Source organism: Bidens hawaiensis, unplaced genomic scaffold (genome assembly GCF_021521415.1).
Source record: "Bidens hawaiensis isolate Kalapana, Puna unplaced genomic scaffold, B.hawaiensis_p1.1 tig00006968_1, whole genome shotgun sequence".
NCBI lineage: Eukaryota > Viridiplantae > Streptophyta > Magnoliopsida > Asterales > Asteraceae > Bidens > Bidens hawaiensis.
Window position 1 is genome coordinate 587,094 of NW_027491478.1, and position 17,098 is coordinate 604,191.

Genomic DNA, 17,098 nt, shown 5'->3' on the forward strand with positions numbered 1-17,098 from the left:
TAGTTTAGTATTGCAATGAAAAGGGGTGCAATGACACTCAAACCCGAAAATGCAATAAGCGTGAATAGTTTAATATTGCAATGAGAAGGGGTGAAATGGCACTTGAACCTGGGAATGAAATAAGTATGAATAGTTTAATATTGCAGTGGGAAGGGGTGCAATGACACTCGAACCTAGAATGGCAATAAGTATGAATGGATTAATATTGCAACGGGCAGGGATGTAATGACACTGGAACCTGAAGATGCAATAAGTGTGAATGGTTTAATATTGCAATGGGAAGGGGTTTAACAACACTCGAACTCGAAAATGCAAAACGCCTGAATGGTTAAGGAAAGTTATAGACTTGGTCGAACCAAATAAAATGGAAACATCTTATGTGTCCTTAAACGATCTGAGTAAATTCCATAACAATATGGAATAACTAAATGAAAGGTTGACTAACCCTTGGTAAACATTTTAGTGAAATAAACGTCGGCCGAAGTTGGTGACGACACGGTATCCCTCATCGACGAAGTCGGAAAGGCCATTGAAGCTATTCTACCCAGATTTATGGATATGCTACAAACCACTATGTTGTTGGTGATAGAAGAAAAGATGAACAAACTAACGGAAATCCTTATCCAAGAAATGGATAGGGTCAAAGAGAAAAAAGTTTGTTCGTATGACAAGTTTATGGCGTGTAAACTGCCAACTTATAAAGGGGAAGCCGATCCAATGGCTTGTCAAAGATCGATAAGCGAGATAGTAGGGGTGTTCGAAAGGACCCATGGTGACCCGAGTGATTTCGTGGCATATGGGGCCGGACAATTTTGAGCTCAAGCAAGATATTGGTGGGATAATCTTAAGAGTTAGAAAGGAGTTGAAGCCACGCGGGCTATGGATTTGGAAGAATTCAAAATGCTCTTCCTCAAGCACCATAGTTACAAGGAAATGGTAAACGAAATCAACAAACAATATATGCAGTTAAGGCATAAAGGAAAAATGATTGATAAAATCATGGGGATCTTTCTCGATAAATTGAAGTTTGTGGCAAGTTGGTCCAAACTAAAGAGCAAAAGATCTACTATTACCACAACGTGTTAAGTGGTGAGTATAGGGAATTTCTGATTCCATCGAATTATGGGAACATTACAAATATCATCAATATCGTGTGTGAGAGTGAGATTAAGTTATAGAAGCAAGTGTAAAGAGGTGAAAGAAGGGACAAGGATGCAAATCGAAGCCTTTCTAAGAAAACAAAGGTAACCAAAACCCTCAAGAGGGGGGGCGGGTGTGAAAGGCGGGTCACCGATATAACATCCCCAAAATTTCGATCCAAATTTGACAACTTAGGAAAGTTGAATGATCAAAAATAATATTTAAACAAGACATGAGAAAATATTAATAAGGAAATATAAGAAAAATAAGGAAATAAAAATATTTCCTAAGTTAAGTATTCTTACATAAAAGAAATTCCAACCCACATGGAATGAGTAAGAAAAAGGAAGCACTTTACATGGATATAAATAAGGAATGCAAATCCCATCCCACATGGAAAGTGGGAAAGAAATGGAAGCTCTTTATAAGGAAGAGATTTTCCATAATAATATTCTTTTATGAATATCATGCACCAAGTAGTCCTAGCGGAGGGTGCGTAGCACCTGACGCGCACGCGCACGCGTTCGCGCTCGGGCTCGGACGAGGACGAGGACGATGGCGATGGCGAAGGCGACGGCAAAGGGCGTTGGGCGCAATGTGGCGCTTTGATGGCGCACTACTCTGGTGACACGTGGCAGCAAGGCATGACACGTGGCAGACATGTCAGGCCGCGTGGCGACACGTGGCAGCGTCTGATGACAAGTGTCATCGCGATACGCGATGACCATGAGAAAGGGCCCATCGCGTATCGCGATAGGACCCAAAATCGGCTATAAATAGGAGGGGCTACGGCCGTTCTCCCACACACACCACAACTCACTCTCTCTCTAAAACAACTCTCTCTACCTCGGTTTGCGTGCCGAACATCTTTTTACGTGCCACCGACCCGACAAATATCACATCACAATTCATGCCATAAACCCGGTGTTTTCCTCGAAGTATGTGCACGACCCGATGACAACCGAACGTTGTCTCGATTTGCGTGCCAAGAAGGGTTGATCAAGAGTGTCTCGATAAACATGCGTATAGAGTATAAGTGCTGCTCTTATAAACTTAGGAATATTTAATCTTCGAATACCCGTGCGAGGTAAGGGGTTCTACCTAAGTTAATTATTTTATTATTATTAATGGCTTAGACCATAGTCGGAGGTATAGCCGAACCTTGATTACGATTTAGTAATTATATAACTTTTCTTAAGTGAGGGTTATAGTCAAAATAGTATTTCTTTAAGAAATATAATATCCATATAGAAAGAATATAAAATGTTTCTTCTTGAAGAAGAAACATAGTATGTAATGATAAACAAACAAAGAAACTAAAGGTCCAACTGTTTGAATAAACAAATGTTTTTATCAAGGTTAAAGCTATACAAAATAGACTAAAGGTCTAAAGTTAGATCGTTGATCTAGTTATTTATACAAAGGTTATTCTCGTACTATAGGTCCGAGGTAACAAAGCAAGAAGAAGAATCAGAAAACAGGAATCAGTAAAAGAAACTGATTATAAACAGAAAAGGTGAATACGCCCCAAACCTTTTATAATGAGTCTGAATGTTTAAAACTTTGTGTACAATAATAAGAAACAGACACTATGATTAAGAGTACACATGTGTCTGGATCCAAACATACATGGTGACTCGGCATTTCCCCAAGGCCATGCATATCATCAACTTGCCTCTGAATGTCTACGGGACTGTTCAGAGAAATGATATTGTGTATATAATTAATTGTATATGGTACTTAGGGTAATTTGATCCCAATTTAGTTGGGTGCCTAATGAGTAGTCACAAAGGTATTATTGTTGGTTTCACAAAGGTATTGAAAAGAGATTTTAGAGTCAGCGTTATTCACCAGCTTTGTGTTGGCGTATTTTCCCACCCATGTTACAGGGAAACAAGAAAGGTTAGAACATACAGGCAAGAAGGAATAGAAGATTGGTGTTATAGTCATTAGATGCTATCTGATGGCTCAGATATTTTATTTGAAAATATTATAAAAATGTTATGTTTTATAAAGAATTGGATTTGAAATTTCAAACGGGTATTTAAACCCGAGATTTTAATAAGTTTTCAAAGTAATAATATTTTATTAAAGACTTCTGCTGAATTTAACCCGCAACTCTGATGAAATTGTAAAAGAGGTACCAACTTGTGGTCACACGCCTAGGCCCAAAAGTGGGGTGTGACAATCGAGCTGTAAGATATGCTGGAAGACGCATCGAGAATATTACAACTTTAAAGATAAGGCGCATGTGATATGTGGGAATATGGGTCACGGGGATTGTAAATTTCCCCATAAAGATGTCGGTGTGCTATAAATGCCATGAGAAATCTGAGTGCCCAGAGTTGGTAGGAATGAAAGAGGAAGCTGGCGGAAAGATGGGAGTTCCAAGAGTGCGAGCAAGATCTTTTAAATCATTGTTGCCGAAACAAAAAAAAATCGAAACCGAAGAGATTACGGGTACATTTACCACAAATTCCATTATCACACATGTATTGTTTGATATGGGTCAGAATAAATCTTTTGTTTCACATGGATTTATTCAGCCCCGTCATTTGTTTATAAAAAATTACCGATATCTTAGAGGTAGAAGTGGGGGAACAAAAGTTTTATTGTTGTGGCATATGCCGAGAATGCATAATCAACAATGAAGGTGAAGACGTATTTCTAAAAAATTAAATAAATAAAATTTCTTGGTTATTCCAACCGAACACGAGGCGGGGTTTGGGATTGAATTAGTCCCAACGGAAAAACCGCGTTCTAAGGACCATATAGGTTAGTGCCTTGGGAACTACAATAGTTAAAGTCTTAGTTAGAAGATCTACTTGATAAAGGATTTATTAGACCAAGTGCCTATTCGTGGGGAGCACCGATGTTATTTGTGAAAAAGAACGAGTGCATGCGTATGTGCATTGATTACCGCGAGCTAAATAAGCTTACGGTAAATAATAAATATCCTCTCCTGAGGATAGATGATTTGTTTGACCAACTACATGACGCGAGTTGGTTAAAAAAAGAAGAGAATAAAAAAAGGAAAAGAAAAGAAAAAGAAAATTGAGCCCTCGGTTTATTGGGCCTTTTTAAATAATAGACCGGGTAGGAGAGCTAGCTTACCGGCTGAAGTTACCAGAAGAGCTAAGTGGAGTAAACGTTCCACGTCTCACATGTGTAGAAGTGTTTAGCAGATGAGACGACCTATGTGCCTCACGATGACATAGAGGTAGATGTCAAACTGAATTATGTGGCAAGACCAATTGATGTCTTTGACCGGAAGGTGAGGAAACTTAGAGTGAAAACATTTTTTAAGTAAAAATTAGATGGAAACTAAGAAAAGTGTTGAACAACACGTGAGAGTCCAAAGAAGAGATAGAAAAGATATTGTCCATTTTTATTCGGTACATAAACAAGGTTTCAGGGACGAAACCTTTTTAAGAGGGGGGGGGGGGAGTGAACTTGTAACACCTCGAAAATAGGTCAAATGTGGCGTTTTAAATTCTAGCTAAAGTATATGGGCAATTCATGTTCAAAATGAAACAAAAACATGTGAATTATTAAATTGGATAAAAACACACAAGTAAACTTTGTGTATAGGGGCTATTCAAGTGTGTGCTATGAATAGGGCACGAGCCGACCAACAAGTAAACTTTTTGTAATAAATGACTAGTACTTAAAAGATGTGAGTTTCTCATAATCCTTGCTTTTTAATGTTTTAAATATTTACAAATGATTCTAGGAGAAGAATACGTTTGAAAACCGATATTTTATTTAGAAATGCTTGTGGAATATGTATTACATTAGAACTATTTTATACCCCGCGTGTTACAAATATCTGAAATTGTTTTGTCGTCCTAATCATTAACCTTGTGTAGGATATTGAAGTATTGATAGATCTATTGAGATGTTTTTGTGAAAAAGACTTTGAATGTTGTATGTGTTGATTATGGACTTAATGCTATGCATATGTAATACTTTTAGCTGGTTTATAAAACCACATGTTATTTAATAAATAAAATGTCAATATTTGCTCTTGTGGGACGAAAGTGGCCATCGTGCAGAAAAGAACGAAGGGATTATTGTTCAAATAAACGTTTGTAAAACGACAAAAGAGTTTAAACTAAAGTTTTACCTTCGTAGAAAGACTAAGGGGGTGCTATGTGAATATTTTGTTAAAGGAAACACTTTGTGTTGGGTCATATTTTGTTTATTATAATGTTATGCTTTTGTATTAGAAGTGGTTTGTAATTCGTTTGTTAAGTTGCTTTTGTTTAGTTTTGGTTGTATTGGGTATGAGGCAATAGACAACGTTATTGCCCTGTTAGGCCGGTCAAGTGGCCCATTATGAAATGACCTAGATATGAAGTATAAATATTCACTTATACTTCATATTCTAGGTAACCTTTTGCAAATATATGTTCTCTTCTTCTACTATTCTCATTCTAAAAGTGTGTGTGTATTCAGACAGTTTTGGTGATTTCGGTTCACCAAGGCATGGATTGATCCGAGATTAGTTGTGAGATCTATAACGAGACCTACACTTTAAATTAAATATTTATTTTATTACTTGAGAACTCACCAACCATTCTATTCATCCGACACTTTGTGAGAATGTGAAAGTGGGCTATGCTTTGGACATGATATGCTTGGAGATTGTTTTAAATAAGCAAGTTGTGTACTTCTACAACTTTTAAGACAATGTTTTTAATTATATTATAAATAATTGCCCAAGATATATGATTAAATTAAATGTTTGTTGTTTAAAACACCATTAGCTTAGCTTAAGTGGCCAGTCAAATTATGGGTAAAAGCTTTGATGCTGGTTGGCCTCTCAAGTTCGAATCTTGATGGCGACGCGAGTTTTCTATTAGAGTGTCCCTTCCCAGAGAGCTTGCTCTTGTGGGCGGACAACTCCTGTCAAGTGGCAGGGGGCTTGAAATTTTCTCGTGGAACGCCTAGCCAATCTCGGATGCCAAGCGTGAGCCCGGTTAAAATAACATAGTCTTGGCCGAGTGAGACGGTTAGGGCTCTCTCCGAGAGCTGTGGCTGATTATTCAACCACTATGAAAGTCACCGTTCATAAAAAAAAAAACGACCACATCACCGTTATTTATGTTTAACATTAACTTTAGCTGCTAATATTTTTGGGTTGTGACATCAGCTACCTGAAATACCTCTATGGTAATTTTGGGCATTAAACACAACATAGCAACATGGGGCATTAGGTTTCCATGATTCTCGGTTAGAACAAGATAAAGGGGAAGGGGGGGGGGGGGGGGGCTTTATGGTATGGATGGTAGTTATAATAGTTTCTACCGTGGGTCCAAGACCACATAAAAAGCACTGCAACTTTTCATGTTGACTCACTGGATGACCAATGGCGGATAATTGTTTATAAATGCCTTTGAACTTTTGTCTGAATTCAAAGACTAAAGATGTTCCTTTGACTGGTAGGCGAAATTGATAACACATGTTTTAGATGCTTACAATCAGCATATTGACAAGTGTTTTAGATGATCGTATAGGGAAGAAGGAAGAGGCGAGGGAGAGAGAAATTGATATAAGTGATTAGGATCAGTTAACTGATACCATATTAAGTTTGGCAACATACTCCATTAATGAACAATATTATATGAATAAATTAATACAAAAAAGACATAGATCAATAAATTTAATATCTAATAAATTATTTATATAATTATGGACTAACTATCTTTCTTTTTATACACCAGTTAGTATGGTTTAGAAAGACTAGGGTTCTCTAGTGAATACTCAAGTTCAATCCTCACTTATGTCACTTTGATGGATATGATACTGAAGGATTTTAGCTAGGCCTTGAGAGGTTGTCTAATCGAATCCCAAGCCTACCTGGTTTTCGTCCCATCGTGTGTTATACTTGAGACTTCTACTCTTGTGGCGACACAATGACTGTCAAGTGACACACGACGGTATGGTTGCCCAGGAGAACGTCTAAGCCAGACTTTGAAGTAAAGGTGGTCCCGGTTAAGAAACATAATCTGACCAAAGTGAAGTTGGACATTCAAAAACACAAGAAAGTCTACGCTTGGACGGCACCACAACTTTCTTGTGTTTTTTTTATGTCACCATACTCCCTAAAACAGAAGGTCAACGTTCTTTTTTTTTCCTAGTATCTTTACTCTTTTTTAACGTTTCCCAAATTATAAATTTGGTGCATAGATAAATTCATTACGTAGTAAAATGAAATCATTTTTCTTTTGTTTTTTTCTTTCCCTTTTTAATGGCGGCTTTATTAAAAAAATCAAGCCCAACCCATAAAAAGGGCCAGACGCCTAGACTAGGGATGAACAAATTTGAGACTGGTATCGGTTGGTACCGGTACCAGTACTGAAATTGGTACCGATTTGGTACCGTCGGTACCAACGTTTTGAGTTTCGGTACCGGTACCGGTACCAAGAATCCGCGATTTTCGGGACCGGGATTTTCGGGACAGGACCGGTCGGTACCGGTACGGTCCCGATCTCATCCGTAGCCCAGACCAACTAAAAACAAATACTTACAATAATTTACAAAAAAAATTACCACTTAGCCCAACCACGTGACGGAACTGGACATTAAAATTTCGGGTTTGAAATACGAAAACATCAAGTAGATACGTAACATACGTTTGATACATGGCAAATTGGCAAAAGATGACCTAAAATAGTGGTTTGTCTTGATTTTCTTATTATTACTTTTCTAATTACCTTGTATAACACATGATTACAATAGTTAGAGTGTAACGTTATATACTTTTACTATTGTCATCTTTTTAAAACAAACGATACTAGAAGTTGTAGTTACTAATTTCACACTTCGCTCAAAATTTGACTTGTTAGATAAATTATAATTATTTTAGTTATAGATAAAGCAAAATCAGCATAGACCCATTATAGTAACGAACTATTAATAGCGAAGACATGTCCTCGTTACAAGCCTGATTTTTGTCCTCACTATAAGTCCTTTGTTCGTGTATTCATTACAACTTTACCAATACAAAAAGTCGAGATTATGGCGGCGATAAAACCATATGGTAGGTGATAAATTCACGGTCATGTCAAACATGATTATGGAGAGGCGGAAGGGATGCTATTTTCGTTTTTGGTTGGGGGTGGAGGGTATGGCGTTGGGTAGATGGCATTTAATATATTCAACCGATCAAACTCACTTATTCATATTTTAATATTCAACCGATCAAACTCACTTATTCATATTTTAATAAAATAAGATTAAATCTTGGTTAAATAATCAGACACGTTTGATGGTTTGTTCAGTGTATGCTTTCATCTACATGACAGTGACGTGACGATACTTTTTATTAGTTAAATGCTTTCATTACACATGGTGTAACGATGTTGGCGGCGGTGACCACAATCATAGATACTTGTGCGAAACATAATTCTTCCTAAAGGTTTCGGTTATTAAAAGTTTTAATTTTCTAGAGAAAAATAAGAAAAAAAATCATATAAAGCCCGATTATTTCACACACCTACTTCTCTACCAAAACAAACAATGACCACAAGCATATACAACGTCATCAAGATAGCCTTCCAAGTGCTCATCTTCTTCCTTCTCCATCTACCAATCCACCTAGCCATTACCACCAACAACGAGCCATGGCTAACCCCAACCGAACCCGAACCCACACCAACTCCATGGCCCGAACAATTCCACGCTCTTCTTTACATGAACTTAACCTCCACCAACCTCCAACTAAGCGACCTTTGGTACGACTGGCCCAAAGGTCGCAACGTTAACATATTTCAAAAACAACTTGGCATATTGCTTTATGATATTGAGTGGAACAATGGGACGTCGTTTTACTACACACTTGGTGATGATGCACAATGCCAGGTGGCGGACTTTGGTGTCGGGATACCGCGCCCTGACTTTCTCGATGGGGCTCGGTATCTCGGGCGGGTGGTGACTGATGGGTTCTTGTGTGATTTGTGGGAGAAGGTGGACTTTATATGGTATTATGAAGATGTGGTCACCAAGAGACCCGTTCGTTGGGATTTTTACGATGGTAATTATATATTCTTTTGAATAGGGTTGACAATCCGTATCTTAATGGGTTTAATATGTTAGAAACGATGTGCTTAACACAAGTATCAAAAAAATGAATATCACTCGTTTAATCAATTTATATGTCATGACTATAAGACAGTTTTAAGTTTCATGTATCAATAAAAGAAAATGTTACATAGCCTACTAAATTCAATTATCTAGGAAAATTAAAAAAATTGTATACCGTACTTTTTTTATTAAGATGTCTTATCAGGTATTCAATTGTCAACCCTACTTTTCAAGTTATTTTGATTCAAGTATATTTTCACGTGTTTATTTATTTATTTATTTCTAATTAAGTTCGATTTAGGTTGTGTTGACTACCTCCAACAATACACAACACAACACAACGGTATAGCCAGTCTATAGCCTGTGTGGGGCATGTGGTGTTGAGGCATGACTGCAACTGGGCCTCAAATCTTGGCTATGTGCAGCATTGAAGATATATAATTTCTTTTTCTCTCAAAGAATAGATAATAATAAAATGCAGGCTGCTTGTAGGAATGACGTTTTTGGTAGTGTTAGTAGAAATGTATTTGGGTAAAAAGTTAATGTAGCTGACTAACTAGGCTACGCTTACATGTGAAAAGAATGAGTACGTTGTAGATTTACGCACACTCTTATGACACTTATCAAGCATGTGAGGTTGTAGTAAGGGGTTGCCAATTTTGATTGATCAACCCGGATATCACACCCATATATTTAATCTTTTAAAAAACATTCATCTTAATGTGCAAAGACCTAAAAATTTTTAACTTGAACACAACTAGTTCAAACTATTTATCTAGAACGCCAAGCGGCTTGGCGGGTTGTGAGTAAGAGTCGACTTGTACGTAAGCTGATAGGTCATAAACATAGGTTGAACTACCGGACATAGGTTAGAGGGTTGACATGTACATAAACAGATTAATTGAAGAGTTGTTTGATTAAACAATTGTCATCCTGAACACAACCTTTTTAATTAACAGGTTAGACATAAAAGTTAGAGTATATTAATTTATCCTGTTGAAATTCTGACCTTTTGTTAGTGATAGAGCATACATCCTTTTAAGTTCTTTTAATCAATAGATTTAAATTGTTATTAAAGTTATCTTTCTTATGTAGTAAAAAGGTCATAAATCATCTTATTTAAGAAAAAAACGAATGAAACCTATCAAATAACCTCAATATTTTGCAACACAGGGATATCTTCACATGTGATGACATTTGAGGTTGGAGTGGTGTTGCCGGATTCGGTAGTACAAGCACCCGCATACTGTTTTACAGACCCCACGGTTGAGAATGCTTCTTCTACTTTGGCAAAAGTTTGAGTCTTTCATTTCGTGTGTGAAGAATGAATATTGTAAATTAATGCTTGTTATCTATTTACTCGATGTTAGATTTGAGGCTAATCAATTCAAATTTATGAACTTCTTGTATATTCTAGACAATTTATATTTTGTAAGACTTGAAATGAGACAATAGATGCAGTTCAATCTACCAGTTCCTAATTTCATTAGTAGTAAATTATAAATTTTGTAAGGATGGCTGAATTCATTTACAAGATCTTGAAAACATCTATGATTTCTTTGGCTAGATCCATTACCTCCACTTTATAAAGTGCATTGCTGAGTTTCTCACCTAGTCCTTTTAATTCATCTTGTAGCTTCTACATCGAACTGGTAACTTAATATGGTTTTAAACAAGAGTAAACTGCGGTTTCCGTTCCTGTGGTTAATTCAAATTTGCAATTTTAGTCAAATAGTTTTAAATTTGCGATTTTCGTTAATGTGGTTTCACTTTACTTGCAATTAAACCCGAATTCACTAACCCCGTTAAGTTTAATTGTTAAACCCATCAGTGTGCCCTTCACGTGAGGGGCAATTTTATCCTTTTTCTCCCCAAATACAACCCAACCCCTCACGTGAGGGGGCTTGCGAATTAGAACTAAGGTTAATTTTGGGAGAAAATTGAAACGATTAGATTTAATGGGGTTAGTGAATTCGGGTTTAATTGCAAGTAAATTGAAACCACATTGATGAAAATCACAAATTTAAAACTATTGGACTAAAACCACATATTTGGACAAATCACATGGACGAAAACCGCAGTTTAGTCTTTAAACAAAATGTCTAACGCCGGTTAGTGTAAAGGCGTTAAGTGTTACAAACCTCTTAACTAATTTTCTATTAAAAACACACAAACTAAATTTAAAAAACAGAAACATTAAATTGTGTAGTTATGAATTAAATGTTGCTAGTAGTCCATCCAAATGACCACGTATCAAAATATTTGGCTGGCAAGTAAATGTATCTCACTCTTAACTCAACATATGCACCGTCATCTCTCATATGAATTGGACTTTGTGTGTTCTTTAATATTTGAAAGGGTCACTAGCTAATTAAGGAAATGAGTTTGTTTAATAAAAACAAAGTGTTTGATCTGAAAGTGTAAGTAAATTCCGACCAGATAAATGTATAACTAGTAGAATATATGTCACTCCATTTTTCAAGTCGAAGGTTGGCTATTTGGTCTCGTGGAAAATCAAGAAGAGACATCAATGATATGTTTACCAATGGGCTAAGTATTACTTGTCACACCCTGACCAAAGGCGGCGAAACATGACGGGGCGTAATGTATTAATTGGACAGTAGCTCAAAAGACAATAATAAAAGCGACATAAATTATTTAATTTCATTGATATTAATAAGTACACAAGTTCAATAAACAAAACAAATACATCATACTTTTGTATATTGAATAAATATCCTAAGGTAAAGCTAATATCTTAAATCTTGAACAATATCAATTACTTGTACCTGTAGCATGTATAAAAGTAGAGTTTGTCAACACGAATGTTGGTGAGAATACATAAGTATCAGTACATCACAATTCATATGTAAATTTTGAGAATTACAAATATTATGAAAATGTAAACAACTAAATAGTTATGGGCCCGTTCCTATGGATACAAAGTCAATGTACTTGGATAAATGCATGATCATACTAGCTGAGAATAGATGAGTATGGAATACTAGCCACCAAACATAAAATAAACATTTAAACACATAGAGCATAATCATAGAGCATGCAATAATCACACATAAACATATACTGAATTGTGTTTTGAATAGACATGGAAATAAAACATGTGTAAAATTGAATAAGGTATACATGCTACCCCTAAATATAAAAGACGAAAAAAGAGGTATGTAAACTCAAATTGAATTTGGTGGGTTGAAAGACTAAGATCTTGGTTAAACGCGTGAATTTTCTAATGTGTAAAGCCCTAAATAAAAGTAATAAGGCTAGTTTCAGTTTGTGTTTGACGAATAATTAACTAAGGATTATAATGGTAAGATGATATGATAACTTGTACTTGAAAAAGGTAAACAAGGATGAAAACAGAATTTGGATAACTTGCTGCAAAGAATAGATGAATTATTTAAATATAAGAAACCAATTCCCAAAAAATTATAAAAAACCTCCAATAAACTAAATCAATGTGTTAGGAACAACTTTAATTTAGAAACGCCGTCAGATTCGGACCCAAGATTGGCTAAAACAGTAATTCTTCTAAAAGGTACAGATCTGCACACTTATTTTAGTTTGACCACTATGGAATCATAAAAAGTTAATTAAAATGCAAATAAAACGTCATTAAAATCACAACTCAAATAAGTTAGACATAGGCTTTGGTCTTTCACTATTTCAATTTTTTATGACAAAGTTGTGGCTTAACCTTTATTGTCCAAGAATTATGTCAGCTCCGAATCACTACAATTAGTTATGTCCTTTACATTTTGAAATGGTTTTTGATGGAAATAAATTATAATCCATTAACGGGATGATTAATAGATCATATAAAGAATATGTATCATCAAACCCTTATGGTTATGTTATAAGAGAAAAATCAAATTAAAACATACAGTTAAAAGGAATGTAGGAATTTTGTTACACTGTGACCATTGAAGATCATCTTTCAACCTTTAGTTAGTTGTCTCCTTCACAACACACACCATGGTGTATAAATTATGTGGGATTATTGACATGAATATTTGATGGCTTTGAAACCATGTAAATAAAGAAGATGAACAAGAATAAAAGAAACCTTAAAGATAGTACAATTAGTGTTAAACAACAACTTGATTACCTTAATTTTTGAAAAAATAGTAACAATAAGAAAAACGAAGAAGATGGATATGAGAGAGAGAGAGATAGAGGAGAATATAAATTCTTCTTTGAATTTCAAAGAAGAATAATAATTGTACAAAAGAAAAAGAGGGGATGATAGTCTCATATAAAGAACAAGATTTTAAGGGTCTAACTTAGGCAAGTTTGTTTTTTTAAAACGTTGTAAAACATGGAGAAGGGGAAAGGGGGGGGGGGGGGTGAACGGTTTTGGGGGAGTTTTGGGTTGTATTTTATTGTATTTTTAAGATATGGGATGGAATATGTCCTACAATAATTAATTAGATATAGCACTTAGGCTGGTTACATGTATAAAGGTCCATATAATAATTTATTGTGTTATAAAATAAAAGAAACACACTTATGAGTTATAACTTATTATGTATTGGCAAAATACATATATATAACTTATTAGGGGCTCCAAATATCAAGTTAGGTTACGAGTGTACAAATGCTTTAATTACTTAACACAATATAAGTAACGATGCGAGGTAATAATTTTTGATTTATCAAAACTTACGAATATGTTAGCAAAGAAAGTATGATATAAATTTAGTATCAATGACCAATAACATGATTAAAACATAGACATATCACATTTCATCGATTATAAATGTTAAAAATCACATTGAAAACAAAAACGGGCTGGGTTTGAAAATTAATGAATATTACAGTCTTCACAACCTTTTGGAAAGTTCATCTCGAAATTTTAGGAAAACCATAACATAACAAAATGAATATCAAGAGAATTTTTTTTCCCAATAATAATATCACAGATCTTCGAGTGATCCGAATAACGCTACAAACAAAACATATGATAAGGACACTTATATATAGGATGTATCAGCGGCGTATCCACCATGCCCTTATCACAATCGATATTTGTATCGTTACCCAAAATCACAGATCTTTTTAGTTTAATTATCACTTTTAAAAATAAATTATGTTTTTTAAATCGAGGCAATATAAATTTATAAATGCATATATATATATATATATAAAGAGAGAGAGAGAGAAAGAGAGAGAGAGAGAGAGTGGTGAAATATAGAGAGAACTCCTCTTAAATAGAAAACTAAAGAACTAATAATGAATTATTTTAACTTTTTTTTATAAAAATATTTTTTGATTTCTTTTTGTTTACTCCTAACAAGTTGATATTGTTCCTAAAAAAACTGTCGATGTAGTGCGTATATGCAATAATATGTATTTTATATATACAATAGTGTTTTATTGCATATAATTAAACACAATTGCATTATACAATTCACATTATTGACTATATGCAAATACAACACTATTTATTGTAAGCGAAACACATACATGCATACACGTAATACAACACTAATTAGTTCCTTTAAGCTCTTATCACCTTTAAACATAAAACCACGCCAAAGTCCTTGTGTTCGATACATATAACCAATTAAAACACACACCATTAAAAACTTAAAACACTTTCCTTCACCCACACATCGGATACCAACGGATTATTGGGACAACCGAGAATTTTTAAACCATTGAGAACATTAGGTGAATATAAGCTCGGTACAAAGTCTTCGTTTACGTAATCTGACTTGTCAATACTATTAAAACTTAGATATTCCTTATGTTCTCAATACAGTAAACCTTGCTAGTCAAATATTATTAATCTCTTGAACAACTTTGATTTTTGGTGTTGGTACGGCTCTTTCTAAAAAAGCAAACAAAACCCTTTTTTTGTAATTTTGAAGCATTAACGGATAAACAAATTCAATTAAAATCAGAAATCAGATCAATAGAATCTTTAATAAAAAAATCATGAGGAATAATTCATTCTACTAGTTTAAACATCGACAAAGCTCGTGCATTAGATGGGTTCGAGAGCTAGAAGAAATAATAAGTGATAAAATGAATTTTTTTTATGTCTACACTACTGGTCTAATTTCCCTCCTAATAATCTAAGTTATAATCCTGTTGTCGAAACGCTTTTTACCCATGACCCATAGATAGCATTATTTTCAGAGAATTAGGAGAGAAATTTAGGCAAGGATTGAATGTGGTTTAGACACCTAAACATCATTATGTTTGTTTATTAGAAGAGGAAGATTTGAAAATTTATTGTGTTAATAATGAGTTTTATTACTTTTCTGATTAAAATTAATAAAACTTAAAATACATATTTTGCATATGTGCAATAGTGTGTACTGCGTATATGCAAGATTGTTGTACTTTATAGAATACAACGCTATTGCACATATAGAATACACACTATTGCATATATGTAATACAACACTACTGCACGCATGCACAACATCGATTTTTTTGCATAATAATACAACACTATTTCACATATACAATACACACTGTTGAATATATGCAAATTAAGCATTGTTGAACACATGTGTGCACTACATCGACTTTTTTTTTTAATTTTTTCTGGTAAAGAATAACAATATATAAAAAGGATGAAAAAAATTTAAAATTTTTTTTTAATTAAAAATAATTTTGTATGAGTTTTTGTGTTTTCTTTCTAATAAAAACTTTTAAAAACTTTTGTCTTGATTCTTTCCCTGTCTATATTTGAAAAGTTGTAAGGATAATAATATGATATTGACAAATGACTAGACATATACATATGTTTTATTAAAGTGTATAGATTATTCAAAATCTATTATTAAAAGTCAACATAGTTTGTTTGTAATAGAGTTGACATTGGCATTAACACTACTTGCAGGGTTGGGTTGGGTTGGGTTGGGTTGGGTTGATTTGATTTGATTTGATTTGATTTGATTTGATTTGGTTTGGATTTAAGCTACAATATTTATATAATCTAATATTTCTTCAGCCTGCTAATGATGGAAGTTTCGACTTTGCTTTCATTGATGCGGACAAGATAAACTATATAAACTATCACGAGCGTATGATGAAACTAGTGAAGGTGAATGGGATTGTGGTGTATGACAACACACTATGGTTCGGGTCTGTAGGACAACCCGAGTCAGCTGTTCTTAATGAACTCAAAAAGAATAGAATGTACATCATGGAGTTTAACAAGTCACTTGCTGCTGACCCTCGTATAGATATCTCTACGGTTCCATTGGGTGATGGTCTCACTATTTGTAGACGTCTCTACTAAAATTTGTTGTATCGATTCAATATCTTTTTTCAGTGTGAATTTAAGTACTTTTAGTATTGTTATGTATAATTATTTATGAATAGAACAACTATGTTTTTTTCTGGTTTAAAAAAATAATAAAAGACCAGGTTATCATTTACATTTTATATTTTACATGAAAAGTTCTACATTGGTATATTATAGTGTTGATGAAGGGGGTATCCCGATCATCAAAGTTGAAGCAGTGGCAAACGCTTTTGCTTCAGTGCATGATCACTACATCACCCTCTGATGTGACATGAACAGTAACTTTAAGTAGGTGACCGCCTTTATCTGTAAAAGAGGTATGAGGAAGTTACATGCACATGTGAGTGTTCTCCCAGCAAAAGGAGATAAACACGTTCACCAGAATGGCAAGTCTCATACATGCAACTTAGAAAAGGTAAGATAAGACATTCATGTTCAAGCTAGTGAGCTGACTAGACAACTCAACTGTAACAACACCCTTCCACCATAAAAGGAGGACTTAGGCCATGTATTATCCATTCCGATTTCCACACTCTTAACACTCTCTCTATACGCTATCTCAAATATTACTCACCAATATTTTTCCCATTG

The 17,098-nt window shown here is 34.6% G+C and overlaps 1 protein-coding gene and 1 pseudogene across 1 annotated transcript; both read left to right on the forward strand.

The window, feature by feature from the left end:
• Positions 1 to 8,605: 8,605 nt before the first annotated feature.
• LOC143634037 (uncharacterized protein At4g14100-like) lies at positions 8,606 to 10,699 on the forward strand. Its single transcript, XM_077102223.1, has 2 exons — positions 8,606 to 9,178; positions 10,402 to 10,699. Exons 1-2 carry the CDS (start codon positions 8,665 to 8,667, stop codon positions 10,527 to 10,529), a joined length of 642 nt encoding a protein of 213 aa, XP_076958338.1. The 5' UTR covers positions 8,606 to 8,664; the 3' UTR covers positions 10,530 to 10,699.
• Positions 10,700 to 13,873: 3,174 nt separating this feature from the next.
• Positions 13,874 to 16,501, forward strand: LOC143634020 (putative caffeoyl-CoA O-methyltransferase At4g26220 pseudogene; annotated as a pseudogene).
• The last annotated feature ends 597 nt before the right edge of the window (positions 16,502 to 17,098 follow it).